This window comes from Dendrobates tinctorius, unplaced genomic scaffold (genome assembly GCF_039654945.1).
Source record: "Dendrobates tinctorius isolate UK_male_01 unplaced genomic scaffold, ASM3965494v1 ptg000129l, whole genome shotgun sequence".
Classification (NCBI taxonomy): Eukaryota; Metazoa; Chordata; class Amphibia; order Anura; family Dendrobatidae; genus Dendrobates; species Dendrobates tinctorius.
Window position 1 is genome coordinate 1,778,387 of NW_027361797.1, and position 18,786 is coordinate 1,797,172.

At 45.4% G+C, this 18,786-nt stretch overlaps 1 protein-coding gene across 2 annotated transcripts in view; it reads right to left on the bottom strand.

Annotated features, from left to right (window-relative positions):
- Positions 1–18,786, bottom strand: part of GSG1L (GSG1 like) — a 355,659-nt gene that overhangs the window by 47,348 nt on the left and 289,525 nt on the right. Inside the window, exon 3 of one of the 2 annotated variants that reach the window (XM_073542777.1) lies at positions 18,494–18,646. The exons of the other annotated variant lie outside the window; for it this stretch is intronic. Within the exon in view, the coding sequence (XP_073398878.1) occupies positions 18,494–18,646 (153 nt within the window). The remainder of the gene's footprint in view (positions 1–18,493; positions 18,647–18,786) is intronic. 2 annotated transcript variants of the gene reach the window in all.

An 18,786-nucleotide genomic window follows, 5' to 3' on the forward strand; every position in this document is an offset into this window, starting at 1 on the left:
TTTCGCAATTTTCCAACTTTGAATTTTTATGCCCTTAAATCACAGAGATACGGCACACAAAAAACTTGATAAGTAACATTTCCCACATGTTTACTTTACATCAGCACAATTTTGGAACCAAAATTTTTTTTTGTTAGGAAGTTATAAGGGTTAAAAGTTGACCAGCGATTTCTCATTTTTACAACACCATTTTATTTTTAGGACCACATCACATTTGAAGCCACTTTGAGGGGTCTATATGATAGAAAATACCCAAAAGTGACACCATTCTAAAAACTGAATCCCTTAAGGTGCTCAAAACCACATTCAAGAAGTTTATTAACCCATTAGGTGCGTCACAGGAATTTTTTTGAATATTTAAAAAGAAATGAACATCTAACTTTTTTTCACAAAAAAAATACTTCAGGTTCAATTTTTTTTATTTTACCAAGGGTAACAGGAGAAATTGGACTGCAAAAGTTATTGTGCAATTTGTCCTGAGTACGCTGATACCTGATTTGTGGGGGGGAACGACTGTTTCGGCGCATGGCAGAGCTCAGAATGGAAGGAGTGCCGTTTGACTTTTTCAATGCAAAATTGGCTGGAATTCAGATCGGACGCCATGTCACGTTTGGAGAGTCCCTGATGTACCTAAACAGTGGAAACCCCCTACAAGTGACCCCATTTTGGAAACTAGACCCCCCAAGGAACTTATCTAGATATGTGGTGAGAACTTTGAACCCACAAGGGCTTTATAGAAGTTTATAACGTACAGCGGTACAATTAAAAAATCATATTTTTTCCACAAAAATGATCTTTTCACCCCAATTTTTATTTTCCCAAGGGTAACAGGACCCTAAAAGTTATTGTGCAATTTGTCCTGAGTACGCTGATACCCCACATGTGGGGGTAAACCACTATTTGGGCGCATGGCAGAGCTCGGAAGGGAAGCAATGCCATTTGACGTTTTTGGCTGGAATTGAGATCGGACACCATGTCGCGTTTGGAAAACCCCTGATGCACCAAAACAGTGGAAACCCCCCACAAATGACACCATTTTGGAAACTAGACCCCCTAAGGAACTTATCTAGATGTGTGGTGAGAACTTTGAACCCCCATGGGCTTCACAGAAGTTTATAACATACAGCCATACAATTAAAAAATCATATTTTTTCCACAAAAATGATCTTTTCACCCTCAATTCTTATTTTTCCAAGGGTAACAGGACCCTAAAAGTTATTGTGCAATTTGTCCTGAGTACGCTGATACCCCACATGTGGGGGTAAACCACTATTTGGGCGCATGGCAGAGCTCGGAAGGGAAGCAGCGCCATTTGACGTTTTTGGCTGGAATTGAGATCGGACACCATGTCGCGTTTGGAAAACCCCTGATGTACCAAAACAGTGGAAATCCCCCACAAATGACACCATTTTGGAAACTAGACCCCCTAAGGAACTTATCTAGATGTGTGGTGAGAACTTTGAACCCCCATGGGCTTCACAGAAGTTTATAACATACAGCCATACAATTAAAAAATCATATTTTTTCCACAAAAATGATCTTTTCACCCTCAATTCTTATTTTTCCAAGGGTAACAGGACTGTAAAAGTTATTGTGCAATTTGTTCTGAGTACGCTGATACCCCACATGTGGGGGTAAACCACTATTTGGGCGCATGGCAGAGCTCGGAAGGGAAGCAATGCCATTTGACGTTTTTGACTGGAATTGAGATCGGACACCATGTCGCGTTTGGAAAACTCCTGATGTACCAAAACAGTGGAAACCCCCCACAAATGACACCATTTTGGAAACTAGACCCCCTAAGGAACTTATCTAGATGTGTGGTGAGCACTTTGACCCCCCCAGTGCTTCACAGAAGTTTATAATGCCCGGGCGTGAAAATAAATAATTCGTATTTTTTCCACAAACATGATCTTTTAGTCACCATTTTTTTATTTTGCCAAGGGTACCAGGAGAAATTGGACCCCAAAAGTTGTTGTCCAATTTGTCCTGAGTATGCTGATACCCCATATGTGGGAGAAAACTACTGTATGGGCACACGTCGGGGTTCGGAAGGGAAGTAGTGACGTTTTGGAATGCAGACTTTGATGGAATGGTCTGCGGGTGTCATGTTGCCTTTGGAGAGCCCCTAATGTACCTAAACAGTGGAAACCCCCCACAAATGACACCATTTTGTAAACTAGACCCCCCAAGGAACTTATCTAGATGTGTGGTGAGCACTTTGAACCCCCCAGTGCTTCACAGAAGTTTATAACGCCCGGGCGTGAAAATAAAAAATTCGTATTTTTTCCACAAACATGATCTTTTAGTCACCATTTTTTTATTTTCCCAAGGAAACCAGGAGAAATTGGACCCCAAAAGTTGTTGTCCAATTTGTCCTGAGTATGCTGATACCCCATATGTGGGTGAAAACTACTGTATGGGCACACGTCGGGGCTCGGAAGGGAAGTAGTGACGTTTTGGTATGCAGACTTTGATGGAATGGTCTGCGAGTGTCATGTTGCCTTTGGAGAGCCCCTAATGTACCTAAACAGTGGAAACCCCCCACAAATGACCCCATTTTGAAAACTAGACCCACTAAGGAACTTATCTAGATGTGAGGTGAGCACTTTGAACCCCCAAGGGCTTCACAGAAGTTTATAATGCCAGGGCATGAAAATAAAAAAATCGTATTTTTTCCAGAAACATGATCAATTAGTCCCCAATTTTTTCATTTTCCCAAGGGTAACAGGAGAAATTGGACCCCAAAAGTTGTTGTCCAATTTGGTCTGAGTACGCTGACACCCCATATGTGGGAGAAAACTACTGTATGGACACACGTCGGGGCTCGGAAGGGAAGCAGTGACGTTTTGGAATGCAGACTTTGATGGAATGGTCTGCGGGTGTCATGTGCGTTTGGAGAGCCCCTGATGTACCTAAACTATTGAAACTCCCCACAAGTGACCCCATTTTGGACACTAGACCCCCCACGGAACTTATCTAGATGTGTGGTGAGCACTTTGAACCCCCAAGTGCTTCACAGAAGTTTATAACACTCGGACGTGAAAATAAAAAAATCATTTTTTTCCACAAAAATGATATTTTTGCCCCCAATTTTTTATTTTCCTAAGGGTAACAGGAGAAATTGGACCCCAAAAATTGTTTTGCAATTTGTCCTGAGTAGGCTGATACCCTACATGTGGGGGTAAAACACTGTTTGGGCGCATGGCAGAGCTTGGAAGGGAAGGAGCACCATTTGACTTTTTCAACTCAGAATTGGCTGGAATTGAGATCAGACGCCATGTTGCATTTGGAGAGCCCCTGATGTGCCCAAACAGTGGAAACCCCCAATTATAACTCCAACCCTAACCCCAACACACCCCTAACCCTAATCTGAGCCCTAACCCTAGCCCTAACCCTAGCCCTAACCCTAACCCTAGCCCTAACCCTAGCCCTAACCCTAGCCCTAACCCTAAGGCTGTGTGCACACGCTGCGGATTTTGCTGCGGTTCCGCAGCGGTTTTGGCTGCTGCAGACCCCAGTACCATGATTCTCTATGGGAATCAAAAACCGCAGTGCAGACGGTGCGGAATTTTCCGCGCGGATTATTTACGGTTTTCAATCCGCAGAAAGAATTGACATGTCAATTCTTTCTGCGGATTCTCCTGCGGTTTGCCATCTCCTCTAATGAAGAGATGAAAAACCGCAGGACAAAACCGCAGAGCAATCTGCAGGTAAAACCGCAGGTCAATCAGCAATCTGTCACAGGCATTGAAGCAGACTTCCTCTTGCCTGCGCTTTGCAGGCACTGAGGAAGCCAGCTTCCTCAGGTCCCCGAAGGCCCCCGTCGCCATCTTGGATTCGGGGGCCTGGAGGATAGGAGCCCCCAGCAGCAGCGCTGCACATTGCGCTGCCGTGGGGGGCTCAGGGAAGCACGGAGGGAGCCCCCTCCCTGCCGATGCTTCCCTTTAACTCCCGGTACACCGCGATCATGTTTGATCGCGGTGTGCAAGGGGTTAACGTGTCGGGGGCGGTCCGTGACCGCCCCTGACACATAGTGCCGGGTGTCAGCTGTGATAATCAGCTGACACCCGGCCGCGATCAGCGGCGCTCACCACGTGGGCGCCGCTGATCGCGGTAGACGTACTATCCCGTCCATGGGCATAGGGGCCCGGGCCCCATGGACGGGATAGTACGTCTGATGTCAGGAAGGGGTTAAGGATTTATTACTTGCTAGATTGAGCCCACCCTTTTGCCCTGAAACTGCATTCTTCCCCCTGCCCCTCCCTTTTTAATTTTCTTTCTTTCTTTCCTTCTTTCTTTCATTCTTTCTTCATCTTGTATGTTTATACATTTTATCAAAAACTATAAATGAAGTCCCTTCATATGTCATAATGTAACTTCAATTATTTTCTAAGGCAGTTCCCACTTTTGTGAAGGTCAAAATTTTTATCTGTGATGTCTACTAATTTCTCTGCAATTTGACTTCTCATGTATATCACAGATATTGCTTATTGCTTGTTTAAAGTTTACCAAGTGATGTCCCTTTTCTATATTTCCATTCATTCTTTATAAAGAATATTAAAATGGTCAGGAATGTTTGAGCGGAGGATGAAATTATTTGTAGTTTTACTCTGTGAAAATTTGTCTATCAAATTAAATAATTTCTTCCCTAATTTCTAGAACCTCAATGCCAACTGAACACAAGCATCTCAGGCACGGCACACCATAAATTATTATTTTTTATTGTCTCTTATAACTTTAAGCATACTTATGACAGTGTTTGTCATTGTGTCTTAGCCTTCTGTATGTCATAAATAAGTTTCAAAACCCTGCTATCTAATAATCAATATAACAAGATCTGTTGGCAATTTTCAACCTGCAGATTTACCATCTTGTTGATACCCTGAAGCAATTTTACTAAATAGGTTGCTTTTCTTATCTAACTTTACGAGCCTTGTCTTTATATGACCAGACAAAGTTGTTTATTTCCTTGGGATAAAACACAAATCAATGTTTCCAGATCAGGGTTGGGCAATTAATTTTCCCAAGGGGCCACATGATGGACCATAACTATTGTGGAGGGACAGACAACATGCCAAACTTATATTTGCTGAATATAATATTTATTATTACTTCACTTTAAATATTATCTCTTAATATCAGAATTAAGTCTGTTGACTAGTTGATGCTTATAATACATGTTATGATAAAGCTTATTATATGTATTTGTACCGGCAGCAGCTAATCAAAATCATATAATTTATTGCTTTTGATAAACTTCATACTGCTTCTGTTATTCAGTATTATATACAGTGGGGAAAGAAAGGATTTAGTCAGCCACCAATTGTGCAAGTTCTTCCACTTAAAAAGATGAGAGAGGTCTGTAATTGACATCATAGGTAGACCACAACTATGAGAGTCAAAATGAGTAAACAAATCCAGAAAATCACCTTGTCTGATTTGGCAACATTTATTTAGCAAATTATGGTGGAAAATAAGTATTTGGTCACCTAAAAACATGGAAGATTTCTGGCTCTCACAGACCTGTAAATTCTTCTTTAAGAGGCTCCTCTGTCCTCCACTCATTACCTATAGTAATGGCACCTGTTTAAACTTGTAATCAGTATAAAAGACACCTGTCCACAACCTCAAACAGTCACACTCCAAACTCCACTATGGTGAAGACTAAAGAGCTGTCGAAGGACACCAGAAGCAAAATTATAGCCCTGCACCAGGCTAGGAAGGATGAATCTGAAGAGGCAAGCAGCTTGGTGTGATAAAATCAACTGTGGGAGCAGTAATAAGAAAATGGAAGACATACAAGGCCACTGATAATCTCCCTCGATCTGGGGCTCCAGGCAAGATCTCACCCCGTGGGCTCAAAATGATCACAAGAACGGTGAGCAAAAATCTCAGGACCACACGGGAGAACCTAGTGAATGATCTGCATAGAGCTGAGACCACCGTAACAATGCCTACCATCAGTAACACACTACGCCACCAGGGACTCAGATCCTGCAGTGTGTGTCCCCCTGCTTAAGCCAGTACATATACGGACCCGTCTGAAGTTTGCTAGAGAGCATTTGGATTATCCAGAACAGTAAAGGGAGAATGTCATATGGTCTGATGAAACCAAAGTAGAACTGTTTGGTAGAAGCAAAACTTGTCGTGTTTGGAGGAGACAGCATGCTGAGTTGCATTCAAAGAACACCATACCTGTTGTGAAGTATGGGGGTGGCAACATCATTCTTTGGGGCTGTTTCTCTGCAAAGGGACCAGGACAACTGATCCGCGTACATGAAAGAATGAATGGGACCATGTATTGTGAGATTTTGAGTGCAAACCTCCTTCCATCAGCAAGGGCATTGAAGATGAAACGTGGATGGGTCTTTCAGCATGATAATGATCAAAAGTACACTGCCAGGGCAATGAAGGAGTGGCTTCGTAAGAAGCATATGAAGGTCCTGGAGTGACCTAGCCAGTCTCCAGATCTCAACCCCATAGAAAACCTTTGGAGGGATTTGAAAGTCTGTGTTGCACAGCAACAGGCCCAAAACAACACTGCTCTAGAGGAGATCTGCATTGAGGAATGGGCCAACATACCACCAACAGTGTGTGCCAACCTAGTGAAGATTTACAGAAAACGTTTGACTTCTGTCATTGCCAACAAAGGATATATAACAAAATATTGAGATTAATTTTTGTTAATGACTAAATACTGATTTTCCACAATAATTTGCAAAATAAATCTTGCCAAAGCAGACAAGGTGATTTTCTGGATTTGTTTTCTCATTTTGACTCTCATAGTTGTGGTCTACCTATGATGTCAATTACAGGCCTCTCAACTTTTTAAGTGGGAGAACTTGCACAATTGGTGGCTCTGAATAAATACTTTTTTCCCCCCACTGTATATGCTGTAGATGTACATTGATCAACAAGTTTCCACACATATGATGCCACCATAGCATCCCCTGCACACAATATGATGCCCAGAGTCCCCATTACATAGCTTACTGCCACTCACAGCCCCCCAAACAATATGAAACATCCCCTGCCTTCCACACACAGTATGATGGCTCCCACAGTAAGATGACTGCCTCATGCCCCCATAGCACGTCCATACAGTATGATGTCAGCACAGCTCACCCAAATTGTATGATGGCCTCCATAGTCCACTCCACATCCAGTATGATATTCCTACAGCCCCTAGACACAGTATGATGCCTCCACAGCCAACCTTCCACACAGTATGATGCTCCCACATTTTCCCCACACAGTATAATGCCCCCACAGCTCATCCACACAGCATGATGCAATGCCTTCACAGCTCTCTTACTGTTAGGGCTGGTGGAATGCACCAGATTATAAAATAGTAGATAGTGCGTTCGCAGCCCGGGGTCCACTGTGCAGAGGTGGTACACTGCTGCTAGGTAATGGCAGAAGAGAAGAGCGGCGTGAAAACAGTCACACGTGGGTTATGTCAGCCAGTGTGAACAGGAGCGAATTTTGTTACTTCACAGAACCGCACAGCCGCTTGAAAGTGAATGCCGGAGCCTGTTTAGCTCACAGAGCCCGGCCACAGAGTGCACAGCAAACAGCCACAGAACTCCACCCCAAGGCACGGGGTTAGAGTCCTTCTAGGCCACTGAGCGCGCGGCGTCGCTGCCACGAACGCCGCTATAGACGCTGGCTAAGGAGTGCGGAGCACTTGCTCTGAGGTGGCTGAGTCACTGATAGTGACTAATGTCTGACTCAACTCTGTCCTACCTATGCCTAAGCCTGGACGCTAGCAGGCTAGGCTGCAAAACACATGCGTACCAAGGGTAGGGGTTTCATAATGAATCAGTCACCAGACATTCATACGTGCATCCATCACTCACTCCTTATAGTCAGAAAATACTGGCTATCCTAGCGCATGGCCGAGTGGCTATGCGAACCTTTTATAGCCGCGAGCATCCGGGACCTTCCTGGCTTCTCGGATGGACCAATCCGAACACGAGCAGGACCTGAGCACGTGACCATTCGATCTCCAATGGGAGATCACACCACGAGCATGCTCAGTGGCCCGACATGAGGACTTAGTCCCTGGAGAATCTCGCTGCTGAGCAGCATGCATTGCCATAGCTGTGCCAGAGGTGGCAGCAGCAAGCAAACCCACGGAGCTGGTCTGGGCAGAGTGCCGGGACCGACGAATTTGCTAAGCAAGCTCCTCTGTGGCTGGAGAGGAATGGGAGACAGCCGGAAGTAAGTCTCGGGATTCTCGCTGTGCAGCGACAGAAATCCGATGCCTAATATTACCTCCTCTCTGAGCCTCACTTTTCTCAAACGCCGCAATGAGAAGAGGAGCGTGGATGTTCTCCACTGGCTCCCAGGTCCGAGCCTCTGGACCATGACCCTTCCAATCCACCAAGTAAAACTTTTTGCCTTGCATCCCACGATGGCATTGACCTCAAACTCGTCAGATGACAGGTCTGATGTCCTGGCAGATGGCTCAGAAAACCGGGACATGTGAACTGGCTTAAGGAGAGACACATGAAACGTGTCCTAGATAGCCAAATATGGTGGAAGGGCCAGATGGTAGACCACAGGGTTAACCTGCTCGAGGACCTTGAAAGGGCCAATATAGCACGGTGCGAACTTAGCGGATTCCACCCGCAGCCTGATGTTTCGAGCGGAGAGCCACACTAAGTCGCCAGGAGCGAAGGTCAGAGCAGGGCGTCGGCAAGAATCAGCGGAAAACCTCATTCTCTCCTTGGAGGCCCGGATAGCATTCTGCGTGTGATCCCAAATGTCACGTGCCTCCCCCGCCCAGTCTGCCACCCTAGAGTCGGTGGACGACACAGGCATGGGCACGGGGACGCGCGAATGCTGATCGTAATTTAAGAGGAATGGGGTCTGACTTGTGGAGTCAGCCACAGCGTTGTTTAAGGCGAACTCCGCCCATGGCAGCAAGGATGCCAAATCATCCTGCCTGGCCGAGACAAAATGTCGCAGATATGTCACCAGAGTCTGGTTGGCTCTCTCAACCAACCCATTCTTCTCGGGATGATAGGCCGAGGATAGATTTAGCTCAATGCTGAGCAGAGAACAGAGCTCTCTCCAGAACCGAGATGAAAACTGAGGACCCCGGTCGCTGACAATTTTATCCGGCATGCCGTGCAGGCGGAAAACATGATTAATAAACAATGCTGCCAGACCCCGTGCCGATGGTAGCCGAGAGAGTGGTACCAGATGCACCATCTTGGAGAAATGATCGGTGACCACCCAAATGACAGTGCTGCCGCTGAACTTGGGCAGACCCACCACAAAGTCCATACCGACAATCTCCCAGGGCCTGTCCGCAACCGGCAGAGGATAGAGTAACCCAGCGGGCCGCTGCCGAGAGGACCGATTCTGGGTGCAAGAGACGCACGCCTGAATATAGTCCCTGACGTCACGGGCCATATGCGGCCACCAGTACGTCCTCACCAGGAGTTTAGAGGTCCGTTTGATCCCAAAATGGCCACCCACCCTGGACGAATGGGCCCAAGAGAGGACCTCCGGTCGCAGATGGACAGGAACTAAAGTCTTGCCCAGAGGTACAGACTCGAGAGCAACTGGAGCCACGGTCCTCAGGCTCTCTGATAGGACTATCAACCGAGGCTTCTCCTCCTCCGATGACACCACAGAGCGGGAAAGAGCAACGACCCGGACGTTCTTCTCCCTGGAGAAAAAATGCAGAGTGAAATGGAATCGGGAGAAGAACAAGGACCATCTGGCCTGGCGAGAATTCAGCCGCTGGGCTGTCTGTAAATAGACCAAATTTTTGTGGTCGGTGAACACCTGGAATGGATGGCGAGCCCCCTCCAGGAGGTGTCTCCACTCTGAGAAGGCCAGCTTCTTTGCTAGCAACTCCCTGTCCCCGATGGAATAATTCCTCTCCACTGGTGTGAAGGTCTTAGAGAAGAAGAAGCATGGGTGCTTCCGACCTTGCGAGTCCTTCTGAAAAAGGACCGCTCCAGCACCGACGGAGGAGGCATCCACCTCCAGGATGAAGAGCTTATCTGCATCAGGGTGATGTAGAATGGGAGCGCTAGCAAAGTGGAACTTAATGGAGGCGAAGGCCTTGGAGACAGTCTCCGACCACAGTTTGGGATTTGCACCCATCTTGGTGAGGGCAACCAAGGGCACGACCAAAGTTGAGAAATGGGGAATGAATTGGCGATAGTAATTTATGAACCCCATAAAGCGCTGCACCGCTTTGAGAGAATGGGGTTCCTGCTTATCCATCACTGCCCGTAGCTTGGCAGGATCCATGGCCAAACCCTGGGCTGAGATGATGTAGCCCAGAAAAGGCAAGGACTCCTGCTCAAACACACATTTCTCCAATTTGGCATAAAGAGAGTTGGCCCACAGGAGATCGAAAACTTTGCGAACATCTCTCCGGTGGGAGTCAATATCTGGAGAGTAAATGAGAATATCATCCAGATAGACTACTACCGAGGTGGTAAGCATATCCCAGAAGATGTAGTTCACAAAGTCTTGGAAGACGGCTGGCGCATTACATAGCCCGAAGGGCATCACTAGGTATTCATAGTGCCCGTCTCTGGTGTTAAAAGCCGTCTTCCATTCGTCCCCCTCACGGATGCGAATCAGGTGATAGGCTCCCCGCAGATCGAGCTTAGTAAACACTCTCGCTCCCTGTAGCCTATCAAACGTTACAATATCAGGGGCAAAGGATACTTGTTCTTAACGGTTATAGCGTTAAGACCCCTGTAATCGATGCATGGACGTAATTCTCCATTCTTCTTTTGGACAAAGAAGAATCCCGCACCCGCTGGAGACACCGACTTCCTAATGAATCCTCTTGCCAGATTCTCCCTGATATACTGAGACATGACCTCTGTCTCTGGGAGAGATAGTGGATATACTCGACCCCGGGGAGGCTCAGCACCGGGCAAGAGGTCAATTGGACAGTCGTATGGGCGGTGCGGTGGAAGGGTCTCAGCCGCCTTCTTGGAGAACTCGTCTGCATACTGTCGATATGGCTTGGGAAGCGAGGAGAGATCTGCAGGAACCTCAGAAGTGGTGACCTGTATGCAGTCCCTCAGACACCTACCCTCGCAGGCCTTGCTCCAACTGAGGATTTTTCCCGAAGACCACTCTATATGGGGAGAGTGAGATCGCAACCAGGGAACCACTAGGAGGACCTGGTCGATCCCTTCTGGAATAACAAGGAGAGACAGCATCTCCTGATGAGAAGGAGACAAAGAGTGTCAGTGGACCCATCTGGTGGGTGATTTGGGATGGGAGTGTCGCCCCATTCACCACTCTGATGGTGACTGGTTGAGGTAGCAAGACCAGGGGGACTGCGTGTTGTTCAGCGAAGGCAGATGACATGAAATTGCCCTCCGCCCCCGAGTCCACACAAACCACCATCAGAGTGGAGGAATTAAATTCTAATGCCCCTTTAAACAGGAGCTTGGAGGAGAAAGTCGCGGTGTCTAGTAGGCCCCCTCCGATAACCACCAGACGGGAGCATTTCCCGAGTGCTGTGGGCACTGGTTAGCAAGATGCCCAGTCTGCCGGAAGCAGACTGGAGGTACCCACACAGACCGGGTCCTGGACCCCGTGCGGGACACCTCCATGGGCTCTGGAGGCTCGGGAGGCTGACTGGAAGGTTCCAGAGGTCTCGTGAAATTTGGAGCCAACTTATAACGTTGGCGGGACCTGGAAAGCTCCAGCCCTCGCTCCGTGAAGCGAATGTCTATTTGGGTAGCGACCGTAATGAGCTCCTCTACAGTGGTGGGCACCTCCCTAGTGGCCAGGGCATCTTTGACGTGATCAGCCAGGCCTCTCCAGAATATGGATATCAGAACCTTATCTGGCCACTCCAACTCCGAGACCAGAGTTCTGAAGAGGATGGCATACTGGCTGACTCTGGGTCAGAGCAAGCAACTGAAGTGCGGTGTCGTGCGTGAAGCGAGGACCTAGGAACACCTGCTTCAGAGTGACCAGGAAATGGGTGGCAGTCTGTACCAGGGGATCCCCGCGCTCCCACAGTGGGGTGGCCCACTCCAGGGCCCTGCCCAACAGGAGGGAGATGATAGACCCCACCTTGGCCCGCTCGGAGGGAAATCGTGTGGCCAGCAACTCCAGGTGAATGGAGCACTGACTCACGAAACCCCTGCATGAAGCACTATCGCCCGAGAACTTCTCAGGCAGCGGGAGGCGGGACAAGGTTGGGGCAGGACTGGCCGTGGAGACACGGGCGACAGCCTCTGTAGCTGCTTGGACGGTGACCGAAGTAACATCCGCAGTTGTGGTGGAACGCTCTAGCGCTGCCACCTACCCTCCAGCTGCTGGATGTATCTATGCAGTCGCTGTTCGTCCGCCATTACTAGCCAGACCCTGGCGCTAGGATAATGTTAGGGCTGGCGGAACGCACCAGATTATAAAATAGTAGAGAGTGCATTCACAGCCCGGGGTCCACCGAGCAGAGGTGGTACACTGCTGCTAGGTAATGGCGGAAGGGAAGAGCTGCGTGAAAACAGTCACAAGTGGGTTACGTCAGCCAGTGTGACAGGAGCGGATTCTGTTACTTCACAGAATCGCACAGCCGCTTGAAAGTGAATGCCGGAGCCTGTTTAGCTCACAGAGCCCGGCCACAGAGTGCACAGCAAACAGCCACAGAACTCCACCCCAAGGCACAGAGTTAGAGTCCTTCTAGGCCACTGAGCGCGCAGCGTCGCTGCCATGAATGCCGCTATAGACGCTGGCTAAGGAGTGCGGAGCACTTGCTCTGAGGCGTGCCGAGTCACTGATAGTGACTAATGTCTGACTCAACTCTGTCCTACCTACGCCTAAGAGCTAGCAGGCTAGGCTGCACAACACATGCTTACCAAGGGTAGGGGTTTCATAATGAATCAGTCACCAAAGACATTCATACGTGCATCCATCACTCACTCCTTATAGTCAGAAAATGCTGGCTATCCTAGCGCATGGCCGAGTGGCCATGTGAACCTTTTATAGCCGCGAGCGTCCGGGACCTTCCTGGCTTCTCGGATGGACCAATCCAAACACGAGCAGGACCTGAGCACGTGACCATTCGATCTCCAATGGGAGATCACACCACGAGCATGCTCAGTGGCCCGACGTGAGGACTTAGTCCCTGGAGAATCTCGCTGCTGAGCAGCATGCATTGCCATAGCTGTGCCAGAGGTGGCAGCAGCAAGCAAACCCACGGAGCTGGTCTGGGCAGAGCGCCGGGACCGACGAGTTTGCTGAGCAAGCTCCTCTGTGGCTGGAAAGTAAGGCTCGGGATTCTCGCTGTGCAGCGACAGAAATCAAATGCCTAACAGTTACACAGTGTGATTTCCCCACAATTCCCCCACACAGTATGATTCCCCCACAACTCCCCCACACAGAATGATGCCCTCACAACTACCCTGCACAGAATAATGCACCCACATCTACTCAAAACAGTATAATGCCCCTACAGCTCCCCACACTGTATGATGCGCCCACACAGTATGACACCCCCATATCTCTCAAATACATTGTGATGTCCCCACATCTCCCCCCCTATAGTATAAAGTTCTCACAGCCCTACACAGTGTGATTCCCCCACAAGTACTTAGGGTACTATTACACCTAGCGATGCACCAGCGATCCCGACTAGCGTTATGATGAGGTCTGGATCGCTGGTGCATCGCTAGGTGGTCGCTAGTGAGCTGCCACTCAGGCAGATATCACCAGCGACATCGCTGGGGACGGGGATCGCTACTTACCTGTCAGACGTGGCGATCCTGCGTCCTCCCGCCCGGCTCCACGCGTCACTCGTCAGCGCCGCAGGAAGTAACCGACGAGGAATGGTCCAGGAGCTTCTCGCGCGATCAGCGATAACCAGCGGGGGAGCCGGTCGGAGGTAAGTATCACATGTAGCAATATCGCTGCAACGTCACAAAATCTGTGACTTTACAGCGATATTGCTAGCGATATCGCAGTGTGTAATGGGGGCTTTACTGACAATAATAAAAAATACCTTGTCCCGTTCCTTGCATTTAATTTACTTAGTGTGCTGATAAAGATCTTCTTGTCTACCACTCTTTCAGTTACCCCCACAAATTCTTGCAGATTGAATTTTTGCTTGGGTTGCCAAGCAGAAAAAAAAGTCTTTGGGCAAAATAACAGCTGAAAAAATAACAAAACAGTCAAGCAAACAGTGAATTCTGTCAGAGGTTAGCCGTTTTATATACTGAATTGTCTGATGGAGCTCACCAGGGAATGTCTGCTCATCCTCAACCTGTAAGTGGTTATGCTACATTGAAATAAATAGACATATTGTATCCATAAATCCTAATTTCTCCACCATGTGTTCCAAGAGCATCTGTTACTGCTTCTTGTGTTATAACCAATGTTATATTACAATATATCCTCATAGATGGATGCAAGAAAATGTGATCCATTCCTTTTTTTAGTGTCTTGAGCTGTTGTTAGCATATTTTTCTTTAATTTTAAAAGGAAAATTTGTAAAGTATTGCACATTTGCGCTATTTTTGTTTTTACACTTTAGGTGCCTTTTTGGGGGCCTTGACCTCACCATGCTTTATGGGTGGCATTTTATTTATTACTTCTTCCAGTCTACATAGACAAATCAACTGTCCTAAGCATTAGGTCTGCGGTTTAAGTAGATATGTAATAGAGTTTACTATGTCATTTTTATGGAGGGTGCTTTTTACTGTTATGGAATTTTGTACATCAATCAGCGCTTTTTTTATGACCTTTGCACATGGCCATTTTACTGCTTTGTGTGTGAGCGGTATATTAAGTGCCAAGGACCAGATTGGATCTCACCCTGGGAGCTCCTGATCACTTTTCCCCTGACCTTTCTGCCCTTAACATGAATATATATAGCTCATGCACAAAGCTCCAATATGGCCATGTGCATGAGCCATTAAATAGGTAAAATATCCATATACAGTTGACAGTCTCCAATTTTCCTTCAGGAGGCAAAATTTATCCTCTGCTTTAATTACTCTTAATGATACAATTTGCACATTTAGAATTTTTCAAAATTTGTTAAAAATGAACAACAATGAGAAAATAAGATTTATGTCTGTTTATTGTTTTAAAGTGCATAGTAATTACCAAGTGTTGTCTAATGATGCTGAAAATTGAAAAGGTTTCAGACACCCATAAAACTCCATAAACACTGAAGAATAATAGGCTTGGATGTGAATGGCCTTGGATATCTCCAGTCATTATCAGTTCTGCAATTTACTTAATATCAGTGTTTCCAAATAAACCAAAATGTAGACTTCGCTTTCACAGTGCAACATTTATTTCCTCAGTCTTGTGAATATTATATGTGATTTACGCTGTGTTCGCTGCATCATATTTGACTGCTCATAATGAAGTTAATGTATTTTCATGCTTTATGAATCTCGCATAGCTTATAATTTAATAAAGATGGAATTTTATGCAAATATGTAATCCTTCTAGGATAGCTCTGTTTAGTGCTTAGTATATTTGTGGTCCACGCTTATTGCTGTCACATTTAATTCAGACAGGATACTAAAGCATAGAGAGAATCGCCCACTAATATCAAATTATTTCCTGGAAAAATAAATCCCCGAATTGTATTCTTGTGAAGTCTTTTAAGATCCTAGTTAGAAATGTGTTATCATGGTTTGCTATGTGCTTAAACAATTGCCGGATGACTACCACTAATGTCAGGCATGACAGTAGCCATAAAAGTTTGCCCTCCTGCCCTAATCATTGAATGACATATTAGACTGCTATGTACTGCCAAATGGGCCCCTCAGCCCAACATAAATTAAGGGTCATTTTCATAAAATAATGATATATTGCTAGGATAAGTCAACACTTTATGAACAATGGGTGCCAGACCTCTGGATCTCCCACCAGTCCTAAGAATAAAGGGACCACTTTACAGTTTTGTCCTGCACGGCGGATGGTCTGGTCCTGGTGTAGATTCTCAGAATTTTGAGGGTCCCAGAGGTCAGAAGTCCTCCAATCATTAAATAACACTTGTTCTTACACCTTGAGAACGGCGCTGGTCTGCCACAGAAACTAGTTGGAATTACTAAAAACCAATTTGGAATCCCAATGCTTTTCATTCCCGAAGAGTGGCCTAAACATGCCAATTTCCATTTTTGCCATTATATATCTGGAACAACCCTTTCTTCCAGCCTCAGGGCAGCAGCAGCGGCTTTTCACGCTTTTATAGGTGTTGTGTCTGCACACAACACCTTCAGGTGAGCGCTACCATTGCTTTCACTTATCCTTCACCAGACAGTATTGCCCTATTTTGAGTGCCCTATTTTCTGTGCTTCTACAGAGCTTCACAATCATTAAACAGTGGCATGTCATAGCAAAATACTTTATGATATGAATGATCTTTTTTAACCCTTTTAAAGTGTGTAAGTGCTACTCTTCCATCATTTCTTTACAAGTAGTGTTTAGAAAGTCAACTTCCAAAAATGAGGAAAGCATCAATTTAGGGATGTAGTTGCGTTGGTGCTGGTGTAGTTGTTGATGGTTGTGGTGTATCTGATGCAGGGAGAAGACGTGGTCGTTCTGTACCTAGGTGCACACTTACAACACCTTAATCTGGTGCACGCAGCTGACAGGACGTTATGTGACCTTTCGTAGGCCCGAATACCGGCCTATAATTTCCAAGTTCAGTTTTTGTCCCCTTTTTGAATATTGGCACCACATTTGCTATATGCCAGTCCTGTGGTACACACCCTGTTATTATGGAATCTTTAAAGATTAAAAATAATGGTCTATCTATGACTGTGCTTAATTCCTGCAGTACTCGGGGTGTATCCCATCCGGGCCCGGGGATTGTCAATTTTAGTGATTTTTAGACGCTGCCGTACTTCCTGCTGGGTTAAGCAGGTGACATTTAATGGAGAATTTTTATCCCTGATCATGTTATCCGTCATGGGATTTTCTTGTGTAAATACTGTTGAAAAAAAGTCATTTAGCATATTGGCTTTTTCCTCATCCTCTTCCACAATTTCACCCAGACTATTTTTAAGGGGGCCAACACTATCATTTTTTAGTTTCTTACTATTTATGTAGTTAAAGAATATTTTGGGATTATTTTTACTTTCTCTGGCAATGAGTCTCTCTGTCTCAATCTTTGCTGTCATGATTTGCTTTTTACAGAATTTATTTAATTTTCTGTATTTATTTAATGCCTCATCACTACCTACTTGCTTTAATTCTCTAAATGCTTTATTTTTATCTCTCTTATTGCACCCCTTACAGCTCTATTTAGCCATAGTGGTTTCCTCCTATTTCTAACATGTTTATTCCCATACGGTATATATTGTGCACATGTCCTATTCTCTAATAAACATGTCCCGTTTTCTTTGTGTATTTTTATGTCTCAGGATATCGTCCCAGTTAATTGCACCAAGATCATCTCTCATCCGTTGGAAATTTGCCTTCCTGAAGTTTTGTGTCCTTGTAACCCCTCTACTACACATCCTATTAAAGGACACATGAAAACTTATTATATTGACTTTTAGAATTACTACTACCAATACCAATTACTACTACCAATAGGTGGCGCTAGAGATCAAATCCTCTTACTCTCTAAGGTGGTAATTTGTATATTTAATTTCCAAGAAGAGCATTGCATGTCTTACAAGCCTCCTTACACTGGCATGCCAGTCTCCAGATGGAGAAATATTACCCCTTACTTACAAAGTGATATACATTTTGTCTTTTCCAAACTGCAAAAATCCCTCATCACAAATCATTGGAGTTTGTAAAAGAAAAAAACAAAAGAAAGAATAAACAAACAGGATTTGCCAAAAAAGTGTGTGTGTGTATGTATAAACAGCTCTGGCAAAAATTAAGAGACCACCACATCAAATCCGTGTCATGGGCAGCCTATTCTCCAGACCTGACCCCATTGAAAACCTCTGGAATGTAATCAAGAGGATGATGGATAGTCACAAGCCATCAAACAAAGAAGAACTGCTTACATTTTGCACCAGAAGCAGTGTGAAAGACTGGTGGAGAGCATGCCAAGATTCATGAAAGTGTTTTTTAAAAATCATGGTTATTCCACAAAATATCGATTTCTGAACTCTTCCTGAGTTAAAACATTAGTATTGTTGCTTCTAAATGATTATGAACTTGTTTTCTTAGCATTATTTGAGGTCTGAAAGCATTATTTTTTTATTTTGACCATTTTTCCTTGTCAGAAAAAAATGCAAAATTTATTGCTTGGAAATTTGGAGACATGTTGTCAGAAGTTTATAGACTAAAAGAACAATTTACATTTTACTCAAAAATCTACCTATAAAGAGAAAAATCAGACAAACTGAACATTTGGAAGTGGCCTCTAAATTTTTGCCAGAGCTGTATGTGTGTATGTGTCTGGATATATAAATGTGGCTGTATAAAGCTGACACAAAGGTTTAAGTTATTTTAAGCAAGTGAAGTGACATTTTCTCTTTACTTGTTTCCAAAAAGAGTTGCATGTTACCTGACAAGACAGTGAAGACAGCAGAGAAAGCGTTTAGCTTCAGACCATCCACAACGTTATTTGACTGAAAGAATTCTAGGCACATGAGGCTGAATCCAACGACTAACAGTAAAATGAACAGCACTTCAGACACCACGGACAGCCAGAGCACTCCTGAAACACAACACATGAGGAAATCAACTTTACATTTTGAACACAGAAAGGACAAATTTGAGAAAATAAGTGACATCCATTCTACGGTTGTTTTCCATCTTTTATAGTCAAGAAACAACGTGTCCATAAAGCGACTGTCC